Source organism: Podarcis vaucheri (assembly GCF_965113315.1).
Source record: "Podarcis vaucheri genome assembly, chromosome: 5".
NCBI classification, from domain to species: Eukaryota; Metazoa; Chordata; class Lepidosauria; order Squamata; family Lacertidae; genus Podarcis; species Podarcis vaucheri.
Genome location: NC_138763.1, coordinates 44,131,759 through 44,153,901, shown reverse-complemented (window position 1 = coordinate 44,153,901; position 22,143 = coordinate 44,131,759). Strand labels below are relative to the sequence as shown.

General features: G+C 45.6%; 2 protein-coding genes across 6 annotated transcripts in view; one reads left to right on the top strand and one right to left on the bottom strand.

The window, feature by feature from the left end:
- Positions 1 to 3,237, top strand: part of ZFYVE27 (zinc finger FYVE-type containing 27) — a 12,539-nt gene extending 9,302 nt beyond the window's left edge. For 4 of the 5 annotated variants that reach the window (XM_082223797.1, XM_082223795.1, XM_082223796.1 and 1 more), the window contains 5 exons: positions 276 to 296; positions 602 to 749; positions 1,736 to 1,782; positions 1,967 to 2,048; positions 2,327 to 3,237. In XM_082223797.1, the coding sequence (XP_082079923.1) occupies positions 276 to 296; positions 602 to 749; positions 1,736 to 1,782; positions 1,967 to 2,048; positions 2,327 to 2,391 (363 nt within the window). In that variant the 3' untranslated portion in view covers positions 2,392 to 3,237. The remainder of the gene's footprint in view (positions 1 to 275; positions 297 to 601; positions 750 to 1,735; positions 1,783 to 1,966; positions 2,049 to 2,326) is intronic. The other variant, XM_082223798.1, reaches the window with a different exon arrangement.
- Positions 3,153 to 22,143, bottom strand: SFRP5 (secreted frizzled related protein 5). Its single transcript, XM_082223800.1, has 4 exons — positions 22,039 to 22,143; positions 18,918 to 19,473; positions 13,308 to 13,385; positions 3,153 to 9,778 (listed from the first exon to the last, which is right to left on the bottom strand). Exons 2-4 carry the CDS (start codon positions 19,438 to 19,440, stop codon positions 9,435 to 9,437), a joined length of 945 nt encoding a protein of 314 aa, XP_082079926.1. The 5' UTR covers positions 19,441 to 19,473; positions 22,039 to 22,143; the 3' UTR covers positions 3,153 to 9,434.

Below are 22,143 nucleotides of genomic sequence, written 5' to 3'. Positions count from 1 at the left end.
GACTGATCTGTGCTGTGGTGGAGTCAGGTGATGCTGCTAAGCCAGCAAGTTTAAGGGAACACCCTTCACCCTGTCACTTAAGGGCCATGAGTGGCAGCACATCAGAGTCCATGCCTGTGATGCAGTGAACATGTTGGTATGGGGGAGAGAGAGAAATAGGGGACTTGAGACAGTGTGCATTTCTGGAAATGGGTACACCATGAAAGGTGAAGGCTAGCTTGGGCTGGGCTCTTCTGGACACCATCTCTTGTCTTTTCTCTTTGCTGCGGGAGCAGGAGACCCAGCTGCTAGTAATGGTGAGTGTGGGAGCTGGGCCACCCTGCCTTTGAGCCAAAACTCACTTCAGTTGCTCATGCAGAGTTGATGTCTTTGCTGTGTTCTTTGCCCTGATTGTGCCCACCTTCCCAAGCTGGAAAACCTGGCTGCAACCCTTCCACCAGCTTGGCATTTTGTGTGTTGCCCACGGTTAGCCCAGCCTTTCCTTGTCTTCAGCGCTTTGTCTGTGGGCGGTGCCCCCCGGTGCGCCCTTGTCCTCCTGCCCCAGAGTAGGCACAGTGTGAACCAGCCGCTCCTTGACAAGCTTCCCTCTCCACCTTCCCAGGAGGATGACGACGTCTCCCACTGCTCAGCAGAATTCGACATGGGCCTTCCTGACAACCCCTTCATCATGAGCAAGAACGAGGTGATTCGCAGCAGGGTGTCGCGGCTGACGGAGCGGCTGCGGAAGCGCTACCCAACCAACAATCTCGGTACAGGATTTGGGAGGGTGTGTGGAAGTGGCAAGAGTGGATGGTGCCATGGGACATGTTGTCTTGTTGGGACTGAAGCGGGAACTGTGTAGATGAGCTTTCCTCAACCTGGTGAGGAACCCTGGTGCCCTTCAGATGCTTTAGCCTTCAGCTCCAACCAGCGTGGTCTTGTTGGTTTGGGCTAATGGGGCTGTAGTCCAAAACATCGGGGGTGGGGGGCACCAGGTTGTGGAAGGGGGGTGGCAGAATGGGAAGACTCTGGCCCAGTTGCTGCCACAGAGGAGGCCTGCCTGATGTTAGATGCCAGAAACATGCCATTGTTCTTGGTGCTTTAAAAATATGTGTGCTGAGCTAGCTTCTGATTGTGAAATATTGTTGCAGAAGAATCATTTTACAGGCAAGGTGTGGGTGGGGTGGGGCTAAGTACGAACATTTTTACAAAAAGCCCCTTAACTCCCTTTTTTTCATTACCTCCGGAAATTGGACTTGTGAGTTCCTACTTGCCAGTGTAACATGTCATTCTGCCCTGAGAGAGAAGTATGAGCAAGCCTGCTTAGTGGAGCTGAGTGGTTATTTGTACCAGGCCCAAGTCTTTGTTCCTATTCCAAGTCTAGCACTTGATCACTTACGACACACTGGAATCTCATCCTGATGATGCCAAAATCCACATTTATATGGGTTACGGCCATCTCTGCTCTTGGTGCAACTTTGCGGAGTGGAGGATTGGCATCACCTGGGAGGTGCAGTGTGTCGACCCATTTCAAATTTCCTCTGACCAAGGGTCCCTCAGTGGGATGCCCTATTGGCATGTGGTCCCACCTGGATGAGCCTCGTGGACTGCCTAGTGGGGCAGTCGGTTATGTTGGGGCTTTTAGTAGGGAAGGACTGTGGGCAGACGTTGGGGCAGGGCAATATTTCTATGCAATTTGGTGGAAGAAGAGGCACCAGGTTAGACCATTACATGTTTCTTCTCTGGTTTTCCGCAGGGAACTGTGCAAGCTGTTCAGCCACTTTCTCTGTGTTAAAGAAGAGGGTGAGTCTCTGGCCCAGCATGCCCCCAACTACTCCTTTCCCATTTCCTGCTCCCCTGCCTTGTGGATCTTAAGCCTGACCTCTGGTCAGCAGTGAATGACCTTCTTGAATCCTTGCATTTGAAGCAATGGCTTCCTGGGACCTTGTTCCTATAGCTGTGTTTGTCTCTCTTTCCTTCCCTCCAGCGGAGCTGCAGGAACTGTGGGAACAGTTTCTGCTCCAGGTGCTGTTCCTTCAAAGTTCCCAAGAGCTACATGGGGGCTACAGGTGAGTGAGGAGTGGGAGAGCGAGAGATGGCCTTTCTGGCAGGCAGCTTGGGAGTTAGCTCCTCTTTCTTTGTGCACTTGCTGTTTCCCTTCTGGGGGAATGGCTGGGTGTAATTCTCACTGTTTCTAATTAATGCTACAGTGGGGAGGTAGCAGAGGACAGAGGCTTTCTCTCTCTTGGGGTGTGTGCCTGAGGGCTAATAAAATACTTGTTGGGTTCTGTGGGTGGAAAGCTGCACAGTCCTTGGCCGAGTCTCTGACCAGTGCTTTCTACTGCAGCCCCTGATGCCCAGCGGGAGACCGTCTTTGTCTGCGGGCAGTGCAACCAAGCGCTCGTCAAGTGAGAAGCTGATCTGGAGCCCTGCCCTCTGCGGAATTCGCTCTGCGTCTCACCCCGTATTTGCTGATACTTGCGGGGAGCGAAGCAACAGCACCGTGCACTCCTTCCACTCTTCCCTGTACATCTAATAGGAAAGGGGCTGGTGCAGCCGCCACGTGTGCCCCCTCCCTCTGTGAGCAGCTGGCGAGAGGTCCTGCACTCATGATTAACTGCATAGTAGGAGACTCGTGCACTAGACTACTGTAGGCTCTCCCTCCTTCCTCGACCTTGAAGCAAAAAAGTCCTTTGCCCCCATTTTCCCTAGCAGGAAGCTGGCCTTCCCCACCTCGCAAGGTGGCTCATGGTATCTGGACTGCCAGACGTGTCTGTGTCTTGTGTTTCACTACTGAGCGAGGTGCTGCGTGTGTGGAAGGGGAAGCTGGGTCTTCCTCTGGGTGGCATCTGTAAGTTGGCTCTGCTGTGTAAAGAAGGCAGACGTGTGTGGCCCCAAGGTGGACCTGTTTCCTATCCTTGTGTCAGATACGGACGGCATCTCTTCCCTCCCCACCATTGACTTTGCTCTTTCTAGATAGCGTTTAGCCAAAGCTCTTCAGTCTGGCCCAACCTGGACCTGGCATTCTCCTTCCCTTTGACGCTTTGCTGTGTTGGAGGGAGCAGAAGCTGCTACAGCCAACGGGAGTTCATCACAAAGCCCAGCTGGAGGATTGAGGCAATTGCCTTGTGATATGGATCTTTTCTACAGGATAGGAGAGGTTTCCCCCCCCCCCTGCTCTCTAGCAGACTTACCCACACGCACACATGCATATATAAAAATATATATATGACGAATAAATAGCGTCCTTGGAAAGTGGAGCCAGTGCTCCTAGTGTCTGAAATGGCTTTTGATGTGATGAAGGTGGAATGGGCCACAGGGGTCCTAGTTATGCATAAAGCTTGCTGTGGAGCCTTAGGAGTGTGTATGCAAGGTGAAATAATCAAATCCGGGGGTGCTAGATGGAGCAAATTAAACGAGGCACCTGGGGGCAGCAGGGCAGAAGGGAGACTGGAGCAGACCACTCTGTTTTGAGAAATAGAGGCTATAGTCTATTGAGGGATGGAGAGCTGTAGAGGAGGCATGGATGTTGGCCCAGTTCCCGTACAATGTGTAAAGATGGACTGATGTTGCAAACTGGACCACAGTAAGTGGGGAGGTGTACTGGGAGTGCATGGCGACTCATTTTCCAGCTCTTTGGGGTGAAGCATTTTTAATTGGGGGTGGGGGGCACGAACACACACAAGATACAAAACCAGACTGGAAATGGATTCAGGCCAAACAAAAGGTACTTTTTCACATGATATAGAATACAGCTCCTGGAATTCATCACTAAGAGATGTGATGGCTGGTAGCTTAAATAGTTTTAAAATTGTGCAGGGAGGCTCTGCAAGTACAGCGGTCTCCCCACATCAGATGTTCACCCTCTGTGTGAGTGATGGGCCTTGGCTCACTTTCTTCCCACTTGCTAGGGATGGAAGAGAAGTTCAGTTCCATATGTATCTGAAGCCAAATGGTATCAAATCCACACTTTCCAAAACAATTCATGAACTGAAAGACAGCGATCCTTTGAAATTCACACTTAGCCAAATTTTGTGATGCAGTTCTCCAGCCAAGCAATGTTTGCAGAAATGCACATATTTTTTTTGTGTGTGTATGCGTGTGAAAAATGAAGTTATTTGTGAAAATAGCATACAAAATTACATTATGTTAGGGGAAATAGCTTGCAAAAATGTGTATGTAAGTCAAAATTGCATACAACAACACATCTATTAGGAGAAGTGTGCACTAAAAGGCTGATGAATTTTCATGAGGATTTTAAAAAATTGCAAATTGCTGCAATGCGAAGAATTGGAAAAAAGAGAAACGGGGAGAATGAAATTGACAGATCCTTCGCTCTGTACTGCTTGCTGGTTGGTTTTATGTGTAAGCAGAGAACCTGTAGGGAACTATGGTGCTTCTTTCAGCTAATCTGTAAAGGGAGGTTAAAACAACCTTCTCTTGCAGATGGTTTTGAATATTGAGTTGTAGTGTAGCCTCTGCTTTCCCCTCAACCATCTTAGCAGGAAAAAGCATGGGCAGACTCCTCAGTGCCATGTCACAGCTTGCTTTTGCTCGAATCGGGGGCTGAAATGTCACTGATGATTTATTTGAATTCTAGTATGAAATAAACCATCCTTGGCAAATGAACACAGTCGCTGCTCTTGGAAATAACCTTAGGGAAAAGGTCAGGATCTGTCACGGGTACAATGAATGAGGAGAAAGGATTATAGAAAGAAAGAACAAGGCTGCCTTGTTAGCTAAAGTTCACACAATGTTCCCTGTGTTTAGAATCGCATCGCATCTGGTACTTACAGCAAGGCTTGAGATTCTATAGCTTACTCCCAAAGGCCAGATCTCGGCGGCATTTTACACAGGTATAACACGGATTGGGATGACTTGTTTTATTTTATATTTTGGTACGGGGGCTCCATGTAGAGTTACAAAGTGCAACCACACGGAGAGCTGGTCCTCCATGTTGCCTGGTCATAGCATGTGGCTGCCACCTCCCCGTCATAAGGTTGGCAATGTGCAAGAGGACAAAGCGTCACATGGCAGGATGCTAGCAGCTCGTTTGCTCTTGCACAACTGAGAAGCCACCCTCCTGCAACTGGTGAACTTCGTCTTCAGCCAGTTGGTAAACACTCATGATTCCTCAGGAGCAATTAGCCTACCTGGTGCAGCTGTAGTATTAACTTTATAAGTTGCTTCTTACATGTATCTCAAGGCAGCTCACAGACATACAGTAAAAACAGCTGAAATAGTTCTTTAAGCAGTACAAAAAACCAAACTCGGGTCCAAAATATTACATTGTGGAGACGGTACTCCCAATACTCGCTCAATAAACAGTATTTCTTAAAATTTCCTGTATTGTTAGCGCAGTGTGACATTTTAAGCTTCGCTGGATGGCGGTTTTCATACAGAACTGAGCATATGATAAAGAGTGCAGCGGCTGTGGCTCAATATGCAGCTTCCGGTATATTGAGAGATCTTTGCAGACTCTCCCGCTAAGATAATGCAAAAGCTTTTGTTCTATTTATTGCTGTGTGGTCGCAGATGTAAGGAAGACCCAAGAACCACTGTGCTGCTGTGGAGGAACTCTTAACAGGGCCTGTATGGACCTGGCAGTGAGGGAAGTGAAGAGGGGAGTTTAGTGCTGCAATGAAATCAGATGCAAAAGTTGCAGGTAATTTCCTGTAGCTTATTAGTATTTCTGCATCAAAAAGAAGTGTCGTTTCAAATTAAATTATGAAGGATGCTTCTGAAAAAAATTAATATTAATTTGATAAACCCAGTGCCTTTTTAAAAAATCCACAAGTATCCATAAATAATAATGCTGAGATAAAAGGCAAATGAGCGGAATGTATAAGTTGGCATTTGCAAGCAAATTTGAGACAGAAAACCTTGCTTAGCTTTCTCATTGATTATCTGTTGATTAGGGGAACTGAAAATGGAGTGCTACATTCATGATTAAAGCCTGCCGTTACCAGAATGATAATGGCAGTACTCTAAACACAACAATGGTGCCAGAATTCAGTGTCCCTGATGACCTTGACATGAAATAAATGCAGCATGAATACATCATATGACTCAAAACATTGAGGCTGGGCCAGACCTAGTTCCCACTGAAATCAATGGGGCAAGTTAGTTATGATATCAATGGGAATTAATTTTGAGTTTGGATCTGCCATAAGCAGAAAATAAATATTTTATGAATACTTGGCTGAGCTGGAAATGCTCTGCAGATGCCACAACATGAGTGCTCCAGCTTCATTTTGTGAAAGATTCATTTTTTATTTTTTTAAAAAAGCACCTCATAAAATGAAGCTGGAACACTTTTTAAATGAAAGACTTGGAATTAATAAAAATAATGAAAAAATCCTGAATGATAGAGAACACAGCAAGAGCAAGAGTCTCTTAAGTTCTGCATGCATGTCCCCAAGATGAAACGAGGGTCAATGAAAAATTCAGCTAAAATGGTGGCAAAACCAAGCAGGCAAGATGGTGATCAGGATAGGTTCTATGGGATTTATTAGAGTGGGTATTGGACAGGATAGAAGATGGAAGACCTGTTGTTGTTTTTTTAAAAAAGGACCAAATTTAATAGCTTAAAATGGCATTTTCAGTGAAGAAAATTGAATGCAGATGACTGCGTCCCCAAGTATAGTATTTTTAATAAAAGGCTGCTCCATGAACAAAAGCAACCCCAAGCTAGGGATGCTCCTACTCAGTGGACCTGGGTCAGTAAATGTTTCAGGTTGCTAAGGCCTTGAGGACTAGTCCCATGTGAGTGTTGATCAGGTGGGCACTTTATTTTCTACCTAATTTGCTAACTAGATGTAGCACGAAATTCTTGGACAAAAGTAAATGCACTGTTAATCCATCTCTATGATCTGATTCAAAGAAGTGGAAAGTGTTCCTTTTGTAAATCACAGAAGGGTATTTATGGAGCTAGCGGTGTTTGCATTCTTCCCCTGAAGTCAAGCAATGATGGCTCTGAAGCTGTCAGGTGCCATGAGAATCTGTCAGTGTCCAAGTGATGTGCAGGCCATATAAATCAAAACAGTGGGGAATGGCCTAGCTCGTAAATATATCCCAGTTCCCAATCTGAAGGGGATTGAAGTCCTAGGGGGAACAAAATAGCTCACATTTTTGAGGGGACAGTGTGTGAGAAGTTACCAGCCCAGTCGTTTTCCCTCAGCACCCTCCAGCAGGATGGCAAGTTTGCCATGACAAAAGGCAAGGCTAGCCAAAGACACTTAGTGGTTTGAGGCAAAGGACAAGATGGCAACACCCAACCACCACCACTTCAGTGTACAAAAACCGCTCAAACTGGTGGCTGAATCTTCAACAACATCCTCTCAGTAGTGTGCAGGGAAAAGTGAGTCATGACACGCAGTTGTGGCCAAAAACCATGAACTCAATAGTAAGTTGTGTGTGTGACATGCTGTATGATTTGCAAAGCAGCTCATCTGGAAAATCTGAGGGCGGAGGATTCCCTGAGTGGAAGAGAGGTTCTTTCAAGAGCTCCTCAGCTACCACCCTCTCTTCCTCAGCAAACTTTGGCTGGGAATGAGCCCCAGTGAAAAACCTCTCTGTGTGTGGGAGCCAGACTCAATTCCTACAGCTTGCTTTGTGTTGGGCAGCCCCCACTCCCCCACAGCTGGTGTGGGGAGCGGTGAAACTGGCAGTGCTGATGCTATAAATATTCGCTCCAGGATTAACTTGCCAGCTGGTCTTGACCATTCAGGAGTCTGGAAAACTGCCAGATGGAAGGGCCCCAGGGAGACACATTCGTCCTGTGTTTGCCATCTGTCGGGCAGGCTCAGTTGGTGGTCTGGCATCCTGTGTGGTGGACACAGCCACCAGGCAGGCCCAGTTGGTGGTTTGGTTCCTCACTGGTGCATGCACAGGTCTGATGTGCTCCTCTGGGGTTGGCGCACTAACCTACTTGGTATAGTCATGATATTTCTACTGGCCATAGGCAAGTAAACATGGAGAGGGGAAGGAGACGGAATTGGTGTTGGGCATATTTTTCAGTGAAACTTCACATAAACGGCTTCATATAGCAAAGTGGTCCGTCCATCCCCAATCACAAATGGTCTTGAATAATTAAACCTATAGATTACTTGATGTCTGTTACTCTGTAAGGGACCATGAAGGCCTCAGGCAGAGTGTTTGTATGAGGAACAGTTCCAAGTCACTGCCTCATACCTCGCTTGGTATTGCCACACACAGATCCCCACCATACATTCAAAGCACATTCGGTGCACATTTAAAGCACATGACCAGGATTATTAAATTTTTTTTGGGGGGGAGGAAGTCATGTGCTTTAGATATGTGTTGAATGTGTTCAAAATCTATGGGGTGGATCTGCCCCACGATGTTTAAGGATGCTGTACAGATCTGTGCCTCGAAAGATGCCGATGCAATAATGACCATGTGATGACAGAAGACCTGGACTTTTTAGTTGAGGGGTGTCACCCGCCTTCAAGCATCACAATCATATAACAGACCAGCAGCCTCCTGCAACCTGGACAACAACTCTCATCAGCCCCAGCCAGAGAAGTAGCCAATGGTCATGCGAGCTGGAAATTGGGGGAGGCTTCTAGGGAGGCCTTGCTTGGGGTCTACTTAAGGTTCTACATGGCCTGAGAAGATGCTATGCAGAACCTAGGAGAGGAGGCCAGAACTGGGGATTGTCAGTCCAGTGAAGTATTAGTTGGGACACTGTAGCTTGTACAACACATCTGGTGTCTGGCAGTCTGAGATGTTTAGAGCTTCATACTGCGCCTGGCCAACTCCTACTAAGTCAGGGATGGGATGGGGATGTTAGACTCTCCAGATGTTGCTGGACCACAGCACTCATTATCCCTGCCCATTAGGTTTGCTAGCTGGGGATGTGGGATTTGGAGTCTGACAATATCTAGTGGGCTGCAGGTTTCCCATCCCTGTAACTAAGTAGTTCAATGCACTATGAAAATGAAAGGTTGTGATTGGAAAGCATTGGTTGCCCTGCTCATAATGTTTCAAAATCTTTGGCTTCTCACTAGTAGGAATTAAGAATGGACTGGGATTTTCCTTAAATGTTCCACTAAAGGTTGCAACTAAAATTCTGTGTGATTCAGCCTCTATTGGAGCTTGAGTGTACTGGGATTGATAAGAGATGTTTGCTGCAGGTGCTAAGACTTATTCTTCTAGTGAAGGTGTGTTGGGAATGAGGTGGATTTCTGCATGTTCTCCAAAGCTTCCAAGATGGGCAGAACTCTGACCTGGAACTTAATGGAGCTGGTCCTAATGGAGTTTGTGCTTTAGAAGAAAGAGTCCTGTTGCAGGGATGGGCTCCCAACAGTATGTGGCTTTGTGTAGGTCAGCCCATATAAAAAAGGGTATTCTGTGGGCTAAGAGTGGGGAACCAAAAAGTGTGGGGAGTGCTGTGAAGAAGAGTGAGCAGGGTTCTTGGAATGAGTGGGGATTCAGTGGGGGTCTGCCCCATAGAAGAAGGGGTAGTGCATGGAACAAGGGTAGGAGAACATGAATTTGACAGCAAATTTCATCTCCTTATTCTTCTTCTCCCAGCGGTAAATGGCCAAGACTAGCAACCGCCCACCCACCTTTCGCCCCATGACCAGAAAGCTGCCACTGAGGTCATCAAGCTGGGGGCAGGGGCAGGCACCTGCATTCTTCATGTGCAGCACCAGCTTCTTGGTGTCCTTGCGCTTCAATGGCCCCACTTTGAGCAGCTTTTTCTTCTTCTGCGCAGCCACCAATCGCCTCTCCCCATTCTCTTTCTTGATCTCCTTGATGCGCATCTTCACCACTGTAGGGGTAAATGGGAAGCAGACTGTGTTAGGAGCTTACAGGCAGTTGGGTGAAGTCATGAAGGAACAAGAAGAGGGGGTGTGAGTTCATAAGGACAGGGATTAGGAGGACTGACTTGTTTGAGAGCTATGTATTTGGCCCTGTTAAAAAAAGTCACCAAGGGGAGATGAGGAGTAGGTAATACAGTAGAGTTGGGACACACAGACTGTCAGGATCTGGTTTGTCTCCTCTGACTGAATGAGAGGTCATGGAATTCCTCTTCAACTTCCTATTAAGTATATTTGTTTGTAAATGATAGATTTGTATTTGACAAAAAGACAAGCCACCATCTATCTATTAAGCTTTGGGCACCCTGGTTCTCTATAAACCCATCACAGGTTCATTGGAGGAAGGTCCCTCAACAGGTGCGAGTCGTCCAGGTTTTTGTCCTTAGTCCAAGTGTGGAGTGAAGTGTGCTCCAGGCTACTCCTACAAAAACCAGAAATGAAAGAAAATATCTGACTGCATGCCAGAAATAAACAACACAAAAATCAAGGTTAAAAAAGCTATAAATAAATAATACACAGTAGTGTATTTTCCACCTTTCTATAATGTCAACGTAATAACTATAGGGCCAAAAAACGCATTTGCAATATTTATGCAAGCATGTGATAATAATAGAATTTGACCTTATAAATGATTTGAAAACAAGGTTACAACAATCAAAAAGCGTAGGAAGTACAACCTTGCACAGAACCTGTGCAATTAAAAAACTTCAGATGGCTGAATCCACGATTGTAGTAAGAGTCATATGGCAACAACATGTAGAAAAACATGGGGAAACTCAGTGCAATCAATAAAATATAATCAGTATTATTTAGTGAAGTTCTGTGACCCTCTTGAATCCCAAATGCTTCTCAACTTGATCAGATGCAGTGACATATTCTTGTACAGAAGTTCCGTATGCAGGAGTTCTAAATACCATTTAAAAATAAATAAAAATCTAACCATATGTCTTGGATTGCTATGAATTGGTTGGTGCTATTTTCTAAGCTTTTAGGTTATTTTTTTCATCCTTGTTTTTAATCTGTGTGTTTAGGATAAGGTCAAATTCTATTCTCAACACATGCGTGTATACATATAGTGCTATTTACAATAGCATTTACAATAGCAAGTAGGTCGGCTTCATAAAAAGATGGAAAATGCAGTATATCTTAATAGCTTTTTTTTGGAAGTACAGGGTTGGTTACATCAAGGAACAATTTTGTTGACTACAGCAGGACTTTGCAGCTGCTGCATAATGGCGAAAATCACTGTGATTTTATCCATGCACTGATTTTCTATGTGAAGAGGATCCTATAGATGGCTGGGAGCCAGATCATATGTAGGGGAAATATCTCATGTGAAGTGGTTCTTGGCTTCCCACACATCATGCCCAAGATGCTGATGATCCAAATTGCCTGGTCTTGTGTGTTGAGAAAAAGTGGTGTTGTTCCCTGGAACCAGCTTGTATGACGTGTGTCAAGGAAAGAAGGTAAAGGTGTTGATTTCTGACCACTTTCTGGACAGGTCTCTCCTGTGTCTATCTTGTTAGCCCCAGTATAAACTGCCTTACTGGTCATGCTGAAATCGGAAGCAAAAAGAGCTGCTGGGCGGATACTGCACTGCTTTGTTTTAACTTTTTTTTTTAAACCACACTGTGTCAGCCTGAACCCTCTTTGCCATGGTCAACTGGGAACATCGCTGTTGAAGCCAAGAGTTCATCAAAGAGATGGATGCCTCAAAGGGGAGTTGCTGGGAGACAGATCTGACAAACCTCTCTGATCCTTGCCTCCTATTTTCAGCGTTTAACTGTTTTTCTGGGATTATCATCTGAAGTAGCAGACCGGCCTCCTTTCTTCTGGAATGAGGCACGTCACGTTTTATTTTTATGATGATTTGTTTTAAAAATGTGTATGTTGATTTTCCAGTATAAACAGTCTTCAGGGCAATGAACAGATTTTGCATGGTGTTAAGCCTAATTAAGCCAAATTTAACATAGATTAAAAAATACAGATGATATAAAAAACACCAGCAGAAATAATACTAATGAAATAGCTACAACTAGTTAATAGCTTAAGCAAACAGACAAGCAGGCCTGACATGCTTTCTTTGCTTATTTTGCATGTTTATCCTTGTTTCCTACTAGGAACACAGGTCCATGTGTATGTGTCTCTCTCCCTCCCGCCAACCTTCTGCCCTCATAATAACCCTATAAAGTTAGTTGGACTAGGCTAAGGTCACCCAATGAGTTCTATGGCCAAGTGGGGATTTGTATCTTGGATTCTTCAGACCTGGAGCCCTGTCTCCAGAATGCTGGTCTTAACTTTTATTTATATATTTCTGTAGCATGGCATTCGCACAATAATAGTGCATTAATTATGGGTTTAGACCGGACCACTCACACATTGTTCCGCTTTACTAATGGTTCTGCAGTGCTTCCCCGATGTTACCACATTATTGCCATCTGCAGGGATACCTTGCACTGTAGTGCAAAACCAACCAAGGAACACTTGAACATTTGCTGCATGGAAAGTTACAGGAGCTCAGCAGGAAGCTACAGGACATTCATGGATTGGCAAACAAACTGTAAAAAGGTAAAGGTAAAGGGACCCTTGATCATAGGTGCCTTAAAACCTTCGTATGCAGAGACACTATTGAAAGTGGGATCTACCATAACCACCCGAATAACATAATGAGAACAAATCAAGATTGCACAATTAAATAGATGTCTGGGGGGGGGGGGTCCTAGTTCAACACTCTAATCATAGGCCTACCATCTAAACGATATTGTTTGTGCCAAGCTAATCTACGTGGGGAGGCAATCCACACCCGGGGTCTTTCCACCTAAAAGGGCCTCTTCCCTAATTTCCAGGTGTGGAAATACTCAAAGGGTCTTGCATAGCATGCAGGTTCAGAGGGTGGTTCTTCAGATACCTTGGACTCAGTCTGCTCCTAAACATAAGAAGCTGCCATACACTGAGTCATACTAACAGTTCAATATTGTCTACACACCAGGGGTGACTAACCACGTGGCCCTTCCGATGTTGGACTCAAACTCTCACCAGCCGTGGTCAGTCATCAGGGATGATGGAGTCCAATAATATCTGGAGCAACATGGTCCTTAGCCACTCCTGATTGACAGTGGTAGATAGTGACTCTGCAGAGCTTTGGACAGTGGTTTTTCCCATTCCACTTGGAATGTTGGGACCTTCTGCCAGCATAATACAAGCTCTGTCCTAAGCAATGGAGTGGAGTTGTAAGGCTTTCTAGGTTGAAAACAGTACCTTGCTTTGGGCCAGAAACAAGCTGGAAGTTGTTGGAGGTCTGATGGCAAAGGCTGGGGTCCAAAGGGAACCTTGAATCCCAGTAAGTTGTAGAAGATAGGGGAATGCAAGTAAAGAATTTGCAACACATTCTCAACAGTTGTTCTGCAGAGCTTCAGCTTCACTCTCAGATGCCCCAAGCGGAGACTCCCCAATCCCTGCCGCTTTGAACGGATGACTCACCAAAGTCACTGGAACACATTTGCTCCATGATGCCATCTGCCTTGTGCTCCATCTCGCATTGGGTGCAGATCTTTGACACTGCAAGATGGAAAAAAAGTGAGTCCTCACCTGCCAAATGTTTGGGACATTGCTCACAGCTCTGGCCCTGCAACTTCCTGGCTGTATTCTCATGGGCAGCCCACATCTAATAATGATTATTCTCAATCCCAGATCATCTGCCTCGTCACGAACTTTCTTTGGCCTGTCATGAAGTATCTTGAACTAACAGAAGGTTTGGGAGTTTGGCTCACCCAAACAGGAAGCCTGTAATCCTTATTGGAAAGCCTTTTGAACAGCTGGAGAAGGCTTCTTCTTCTTCTTTTTTTTTTTGAGGGGGGATATTTGTTTCTTGTTTAACTGATTCTTTATCCACCTCTTAATTTCCCCCATTATACAAACCCCTATCCTTGCCCCAGTTAAATAACATTCCATTTAATTTTGCTATCTTCCCGCCCCCTAAAAGTGCGTGCGTGAGGGTTAAAATGATATAAATCAAAGGAGATATTTGATGGGAGAGGATGAGGGAAACCAAGGATCTGTGTTGTATGATGCGAACCTGTCAGTCAAGGGCAAAACAACATTCTGGTGGTCTGGGCTGACTGGAGGGAATAGCCTGAAGTGTAGGCTAAGCCAGTGATGCTCAAATGTTTCTCCCCATGGACCACTTGAAATTGCTGAGGGTCTTGGCGGACCAGTTAATGATTTTTCTGCTTGTTGTAACAATTGTAATGTGCTGGGCTATACGCTGCATGGTTTTGTATAGTATTTTGTATTGCTTCTTTTTTATATATTTGAATTCTATAGAATAATAAGTATAATAACTTACAATGCAATAAATAAAAGAAGCAATTAAAAATACAATTAAAAATTGCTGTGAGCATTTAATATGAACATGCCATGGATCACCTGAATGAATCTTGGGGGCCTCTGATGATCCATGAGCCACAGTTGGGGATCCCCTGGGCTAAGAATGGTCATGTCATGACTACAGCAGTGATGAATGAAGCTGAGGACTAGCCTTCTCCTTGGACTTTTAGCTATGTATTGAGGGGAATGCTTACTATTAATCCAGGCAGATGAAATGCTCCATGGGAAGCTATGGACCCTCTTTTGGCTATCCATCCTGGTGGAATGCATGGGGACATGGTGGGACCCACTCCCAAGCCATTCTGTGTCCTAGGGTGGGTTAAATGAGATGTAGCACCACCCTGCCTCTCTTCAGAGAAGAAGAAAGAAAAGCAGAGAGAAGGAGTAAGGAGACAAGGGTTGGCCTAGATGTAAAGAAGGACAGAGCTCCTTTATCTTTTAATAGTTAGGTAGAAAAGGTATTTAATGTGTGAAGCTGATCCTTACGAGGCTCCCAGCTTTATACCAACATTAAAAGTACAAGACCTCTGACATCCTTTGCCTACAGTTACTCCAGCACATTATATATATATATATATATATGCAGGTTTTGGTGTCTTCGGGTGTCTTCCCGTGTCTTTCCTGTACCCGTGAAAATCTACGAAAGCATATATATATATATATATATATATATATGCTTTCGTAGATTTTCACGGGTACAGAAATGCAGGTTTTGGTGTCTTCGGGTGTCTTCCCGTGTAAGAGTCGGGGTGTCTGTGCGACGTTTCGACGAGGTCTCACTCGTCATCTTCAGGCTGGTGCTTTCGGCTTCTTGTTACTGGAACAGAGCAGAATCTGGTGTTTGAGTTCCTATAAATACTGTTGAGGGGTGTGGTGTATGGCCTCCAACGTTCTGGGCAGAGAGGAAGTTCCTAGATTAGTGTGCCTCTTCTTCTTTTGTTCCTTAATTACTTGAGGGATATCTTGAGTGATTTCATGAGTGATATTCTGAATACCACTGGGTGGGTCATTAAGTGTAGATTAGTTGCTAAAGCTTTTGTGTCTTGACCTCTTGAGCTTGTGAAGAGTTTTTCTGAGAAGATGGCTGTGCTGCATTTAGTTGTGCTCTGGCTTGGCTTCGTGTATAGGGGCGAGCTGTGGTTTTGTGCCTTGTGCCAGCCAGATCTGTGTAGGGATTGCAGGGGGGTGCAGCATCCGGAGGTGCCACTATAGTTTGGCTACTGGATGGAGTCTGTAATATGTCTGTGGAGAGGGTCTGGGTTTGGGTCTGGTGTGGTTGATTGGTGACGGCGTTCTGTGTGCCTCTGGTTCTGGTGTCGGTTTTTGTGGGGAGGGCTAATTTCCAGATGTCTGGCAGGCGGGACGTGTCGTCACGCTTGTTCATGTTGTGAGGGTGTTTCTCTATCTCGATGGCTTCCATGATTATTCTCTTGTGGTGATGTTCCATGTTAAAGAGCAATTTGGAATCTGCAAAATTAATTTCGTGTCCTGTTTCTTTCATGTGTTGGAAAAGAGAGGAAGTTTTTTCTTCTTTTTTGACGGCATTCTTGTGTTCTGCGATACGTGCATTTATTCGTCTGTTTGTTTGTCCAATGTACGTGGCTGGGCAGACTTTGCAGGGTATTTCATAGACTCCTTGGTTTTCCAGCTGGATTTTGTCTTTTGGGTTTCTGAGGATATTGGCTATTTTTTGGTTGGTGCAGAAGGCTGTTTTGATATTGTGTTTATGGAGGATTTTGCTGATTTTGTCTGTAGTGCCCTTGATATAAGGAAGGAGGGCCATGCCATTGTTTTCTTCTGTGTCTTGGTTTTTGGGGGGTGTTTCTTTTTGGATTAGCTTCGTAACTCTGTTTTTCTGGTATCCATTGGCGATTAACACATTTGAGAGATTCTGTAACTCAGTTGTCAAGTGGTCTTTGTCAGCCAGGCGTTTGGTTCTGGAGATGAGAGTCTTGGCTACGGAGTTTATTTGTGCAGGGTGGTGGTGTGATTGTGCATGTAAGTAGCGGTTGGTGTGTGTTTTTTTCTGGTAGATAGTGTGTCCTAGGGAGCCATCAGGTTTTTTGTAGATTAGGACGTCAAGAAAGGGGAGTTGGTTGTTGTCTTCTATTTCCATAGTGAATTGTATTTTGGGGTGTAGGCTGTATATATATATATATATATATATATATATATATATATATATATATATGCTACAAAAAACAAAAAGTATGAAAGCTGAGTGTGACCTGACATTTGCATGAAGACACCGTTTCTTTAGCCTTTTCAAACTTGCCCCTAACTTTATAGAACACACAACCCAGCCACCTGCTCTATAGGTGAGCATGTTGAGATCCTTACTCAGGAGAGTCTGTAAGTTGGGTCACTAATTTAATACTGGCATGAAACAAGGAATAGAACAGGACATCTCTGGCGCCCTCCTGAAGCCGCACACAGAGAAATGTCATTATAACAAGTTGGTAGGTGTTCCTTAGCATCCCAGATCTGGTATGGATGATCAATCTTTGGGGGTGCCGTCGCTCAGGGTATTCTACCTGGTGTGGGTGAGTGAGAGTTCATTTTCATTTCAACAAGTTATCGCCTAGCACTGTAATGTCTAACCAGTGTGTTGTGAAACTATAAAATGATAAAATTGTGAAAATTAACTGGAAAACCAGCAAGTCAATAAAGTTCTTAAAATGCCTGCCTTAGGCTCTATTGCTGTTTTAGACTTTGCATCCCTTTTCCAGGGTCTCCCACCCCCGCCAGCTATCCTGAAGTTTTGAGAGTCAAGCCCATAGGACTTCCTTGGAGATCAGAGACAGGGTTGTTTAGGAGGGCAATTTTTCAACGGATGGTGTTAAGTTAGATGCTGGAAGTGATGACTAGGAAGAAGCAGGAAGTGTGCTTGGAGCTTGCTAGACTTTGGATTCCAAGGTCTGTGCTAACAGGCAATATTTGTGCTACTCCTGGTTCCCTGCCTGTTCATTTGTAAATAAACAGATTTTCACAGCCGCACCATAAATCTCTGCTGCTCACTCCTCCAAGCAGCGATCCTCCTAGGAAAATGATCCTGCAAAGGCTCCTCTGAATTTCCCACTTGTTTGGGGAGTGAAATAATATACTGCGCCTCCAAGGATACTCCTGAATTCAAAATGAGCCTGGTGGAAACTCATCCATGAAAAATGTTGCTCATCAAACTAGGAAAGGAGTGTTGAAATATGTGACCATGGATTTTGGGAGATGTCCTCCACCTCACCCAGTGTACACAAAACAAGGCTGCCATATGCACTTAAAGTGGGGGTTTGTAAGGTACCCTATTCCACTGACTAGTAGGATAAGCTATAGAGAAGTCATGGATTCTGGCTCCTGTTTCCAATCTAACCAAGTGTCCTTTGCTATACGTCTCTTTGGATGTTCTCTGTTCAATTGGACACTGCCTCCCAGTGGTTGCTGAGCTAAAGAATTTGCTATTGATCACACATAGGTAGATATGTGTGTTTGCTGCACTTGCTCTTCCATCCCATCCTTTAAGCCCTGTAACCTGCTTCTGACCCCCCCAAATTAGGGTTCTAGCAGTGTGTTTTCAGGACCCACCCTATTCCCATGACTGTAACCTGGTTTAATCCAATTAAGGAATATTTTTACAGATTTGAAATCTTCAGCAGAGGCTGTCCTAGAAACTGATAGGAAGCTGTCCCACTGGGAGTATGCCATGTAGAAGCCTGTGCCTCTGCAAGGGAACAGATACAGGGCAAATGGTCAGATGGATGGTTTGCCCTGTGTTGGGATGCTGCTGCTTTTGTAAAGATGCTTCTTATGAAAAGGGACTTTTGGAGGTGGTATCTCAAGGACAAGGAAAGCCCTATATAGAGCTGGGTGGGGAACCTGTGGCCCTTCAGGCGTTACCGGACTCCATCTCCCATCAGCCCCCACTCAGCAGAGCCAATGGGTAGAGATGATGGGAGTTGTAATTTAGGACCACAAGTTCCCTGTCCCTGCCATATAGCCTCATTCAAGGAAGGCAGGAAGAATCAAAAGATCAACATATGCACCAAGCTCATCGTTGCAGTATGCTATTTCAACATAATGAAATGGGAAATTATGTAAACTTCATGAAAGGAGGGGGATAAACACCACAAATATTGTGAGTGTTGAGAAAGCCACTTCCTACTCTCATTTCGCAACTGTGACAGGATATTTTCTCAGAGCCTCAAGTACTGTATAATGTCTCACAGTAAACGTAATGAGAAACTGCCTGGTCTTGGAACATGAAGAGAAAGGAGAGATGATTTTCAGCTTTGAAACCACTTGCCACTACCAGTTCAGGAAAAGGCTTGGATAAGCAATGAACATGGGGACAAACTCCAATTCTGGGCCTAGCCTACATGCTGTGTGCTCCATCCACCCTTCTGGACTATGCCCTGATAGACTGGCAGTCTCTTGCACACTTTGCAATACCAGCAGAGCTTTGAACGATAACCTGAGCCAGGAGCAGCGAGAGCAGAGCTGGATGCATGTCTGAACCTCTTACCCTAGGAGCCAAGGTCTAATGGGCTCCTACCCTTATCCAGTGCCTAGTTGGCTGTATGCCTGAGCCTCTTACCCTAGGACCCAAGTCTAATGGGCAGGATGAGTGTGGGGTTCTGTAAGAGAGACATTGCCTCCCAAACAATCTCTTAGCACAGGTCCTTTCCCCCCATCGCAGTCTCCCCATGCAGTTACCTGGTGGCTGAGTTGCCTGACTGTTTCCAAACTGCACAGCGATGCACAGGTCATTGTCGAAGGGGAACTTGTTGCAGTTGAGCATGTCAGGCCAAGGGAAGCCGTAGGATTCCATGACAGGAGCGCACGAGTCGCGCACCACCTCGCACAGTGACCTGCAGGGGTAGATGGGCCGGTCCAGGCAGACAGGTGCAAAGAGGGAGCACAGGAAAAGCTGTGTGTCGGAATGGCACCGCTTGGCCAGCAGGGGCACCCAGCTGCTGGCTTGCTGCTTTACCTCTGGCATGGATTCGTGTTCCAGCAGGTTAGGGAGACGCATGCGCTTGTAGCCCACGTTGTGGCAGAGCTGCAGGTCAGCCGGGATGTCCACGCACTGGGGCTGCTTAGTGTAGAAGCGTCCATGCTGGAAGTTGTCGGATTGCCAGCTGTAGTAGTCGTACTCCTGACTCATGGACAGCGCCCAGCCCTGCACCAGAACCAGCAGCACAGTGCCCAGGGCATTCCATGGGCAGGGTGACATCATGGCTCAGAGACACTCCCCTCAGGGCTCCCTCAGCTGCAGGGGAGAGAGAGGGAGAGAACGTGGGACTCTGGTTGCCACGAGCGCCGATGGGAGCCAAGCTGAATGAAGGGCACTGCCTGGGCCAAGCCCAGCCAAGGAGCCAACACCTGCCTCTTAAAACGGGTGTGCCTGCGCCTAGGCAAGCAAAAGCAGTCTCCCCCAAGGTTGTATCTGGCACTATCGGTGGGATGGAGTGAGCTGAAGCTAGATTAAGTTGAAGTCTCGGCTCTGGGCTGTTTAGCACCACCCCCTCTAGGTTTCCAAAGCAGCCTCTCTGGGGGAACCGGCAGCCAATCTTCACCAGGCATGCTCCCCCCCTCCCAGGATTGAGTTGGGAGCCAGCCACAAGGATGTCCCCACCTCCCAGTCTGGGCCGCTCCTCCAGCCCTCTCTGTTTCTTCCTCCCCCTCCTGCTTTCCAGCTCTCTCTCCCTCCCCCCTTGTTCCCATTCCCTGCACACACAGGCATCAGGGCCCAGCTGGCAGGGCTATGAAATGCCATGAAGCAGTCGGCGTTGGGCAGTAGCTTTCAGGAAGGGTGCAATTTTCCTGCCTCATATCTGAAGTGCTCTTAATAACGAACTCCTGTCCAGAGCAGGCTCTCAGCTATGTGGTGTGCATGTGTGTGCTTGTTTTGCTTCGAGCATAAAAATATCTGTGGCCAGGAATGATAAACACATTTGCAATACCTGCTCATTGCATTCAATAGACTCTCTGAGATGGCTGAATAATATCCAACTCACCACTACTAACTAAATGTTTAAATGATCCTCTATACATGGAAATGACCATCTATTGATTTTGATGACCAGGTTATACAGATGAATGATGTTAGTGTGGAAGCCCAACAATCCCTTTTGCAACTATGGCTCGAGAGAAGGAAATGTCAGAAAAAGAAACTTGAATTTGCCATTGGGCTTTGGTACATTTGTAGAAGGGGATAGGTTCATATGGGAATATAGGGCAATACAAGGGCCAATGCTGGATACCAGGTGGGTGCCCAGTAAATGCCTGAAGTTTAATTGACGAGATGATTTAATGTGGCAAGTATAAAGGAACATTATACTTACCACATTAAATCAACCAAATGCCACATTAAATTAAATAAAGTATTCTGGGATGGAGACTCAGAAGCTTCAGCAGAATGCCATCAATGATCCTAAGCTGACCAAGTGAGAAACTTGGATCACTGAACACTGCCTAGCTATGAACCACATTCTACAACATCACTGGTTGAATGAAGGTTGCAAGTGCATACACCTGGGTACATTAACATTCAAAACCAAGTCAACAAGATTATGTCTAAAGCTAAAGGAAATTAGGGTTGTCAAATGTCAGGAACCCTCCCCACATCCTTGTGAGTTATTGTTTCTTTAACAAAAACCTGATCTGCAGAAACCAGTACAAGAAGCTTATTACGGACAGGAGGTGAGGATTGGTACTGGGTAAACTCTAAAGATCAAAGTGCTGTTGAAAGCAGAGAACCAGGAGCAAGTAATAAATTTGGTAGCCTTACATGTTGATTACAGGAACAGTATACATATTTGAATGCAGTACACATTCAAAAGACAGAGACATTGTGTATTCTAGTGCCAGAACAAACACCAAGTTCCGCTTCAAGCCTTAAGAAAAACGAAGCAGCAGCATTCCAATATAGTCTGCACTCACCCATCATGGTAAACCATAGTTAATTGTTTACCATGAATGTGCAGGTGTCTGTCACTTTTCTCCTCCCTAGGGAAAACAAAAAACCACAGTCCCTGGCTTTGCTCTGTGAGGGGTCATGGTTTGTTTTGCTCCAAACAAATAACCACGTAATGTCAAGGTTTGCTCTTGACTTCCTGAATGTGGCTTGTTTGAGCTGTAATCCCTCGTAGGACTAAGCCAGGGATTGTGGTTTGTTGTTTCAACTAGTGGAGAAGCAAAGCAGGAAGCATATCCTTGTTCATGGTAAGCCAGTAACTATAGCAGCCTTCACCAACTTGATGCCTTCCAAATGTTATGGACTTCAGTCCCAGCTAGCATGTCCATGTGATGGGTGAATTGGGCTATGGAGCGAAGCACATTTGAGCTCACTGAAATCCATGGATTTAAACTCTGCCATATAAGCACCCCCCAGGATCTGTGATAGACAGTGAAATGCTTTTCTACTGGTCTATCTATGGCCCCCTCCACATGTCCTTTTTATTGTGCATGCATGATGATTTGTGCTCATGGTGCCATCATGGCAGATAGACGTGATCCCACTTTCATTACTGTTTGCCCCTTGAAGGCACCAGGACTGGACACCCACTGCTTCATTTCCATGTCCTGTAACTTCCTACTGAAACTTTTTTTTTGTCCAGCTTTTGTTGTGCTTTAGTGCCCTTTCAGATGGCAATAATGTGCTAATATTGGAGAACACCATAGAACAATTAATACAGCAGAGTGATGTGTGGACGGTCCAGTAGAAATGCACTAATACTGCATCAAAGGCATGAATACACCCGCAGAGAAAACGCCCTATGTTCTTCAGCTTGGAAAAGGCAGGGCAGTTCACAAAAGGAGGAGTTTTTCCTACCTCATTGTTTTCCTTGTAGTTCTGCAATGGTTGTACATGCCTTTGAGCCCCTGGAAACAGGCTCGCTGCAGCGGGTGCCCCTCCTGAGGGCAGGCACCATTAGAA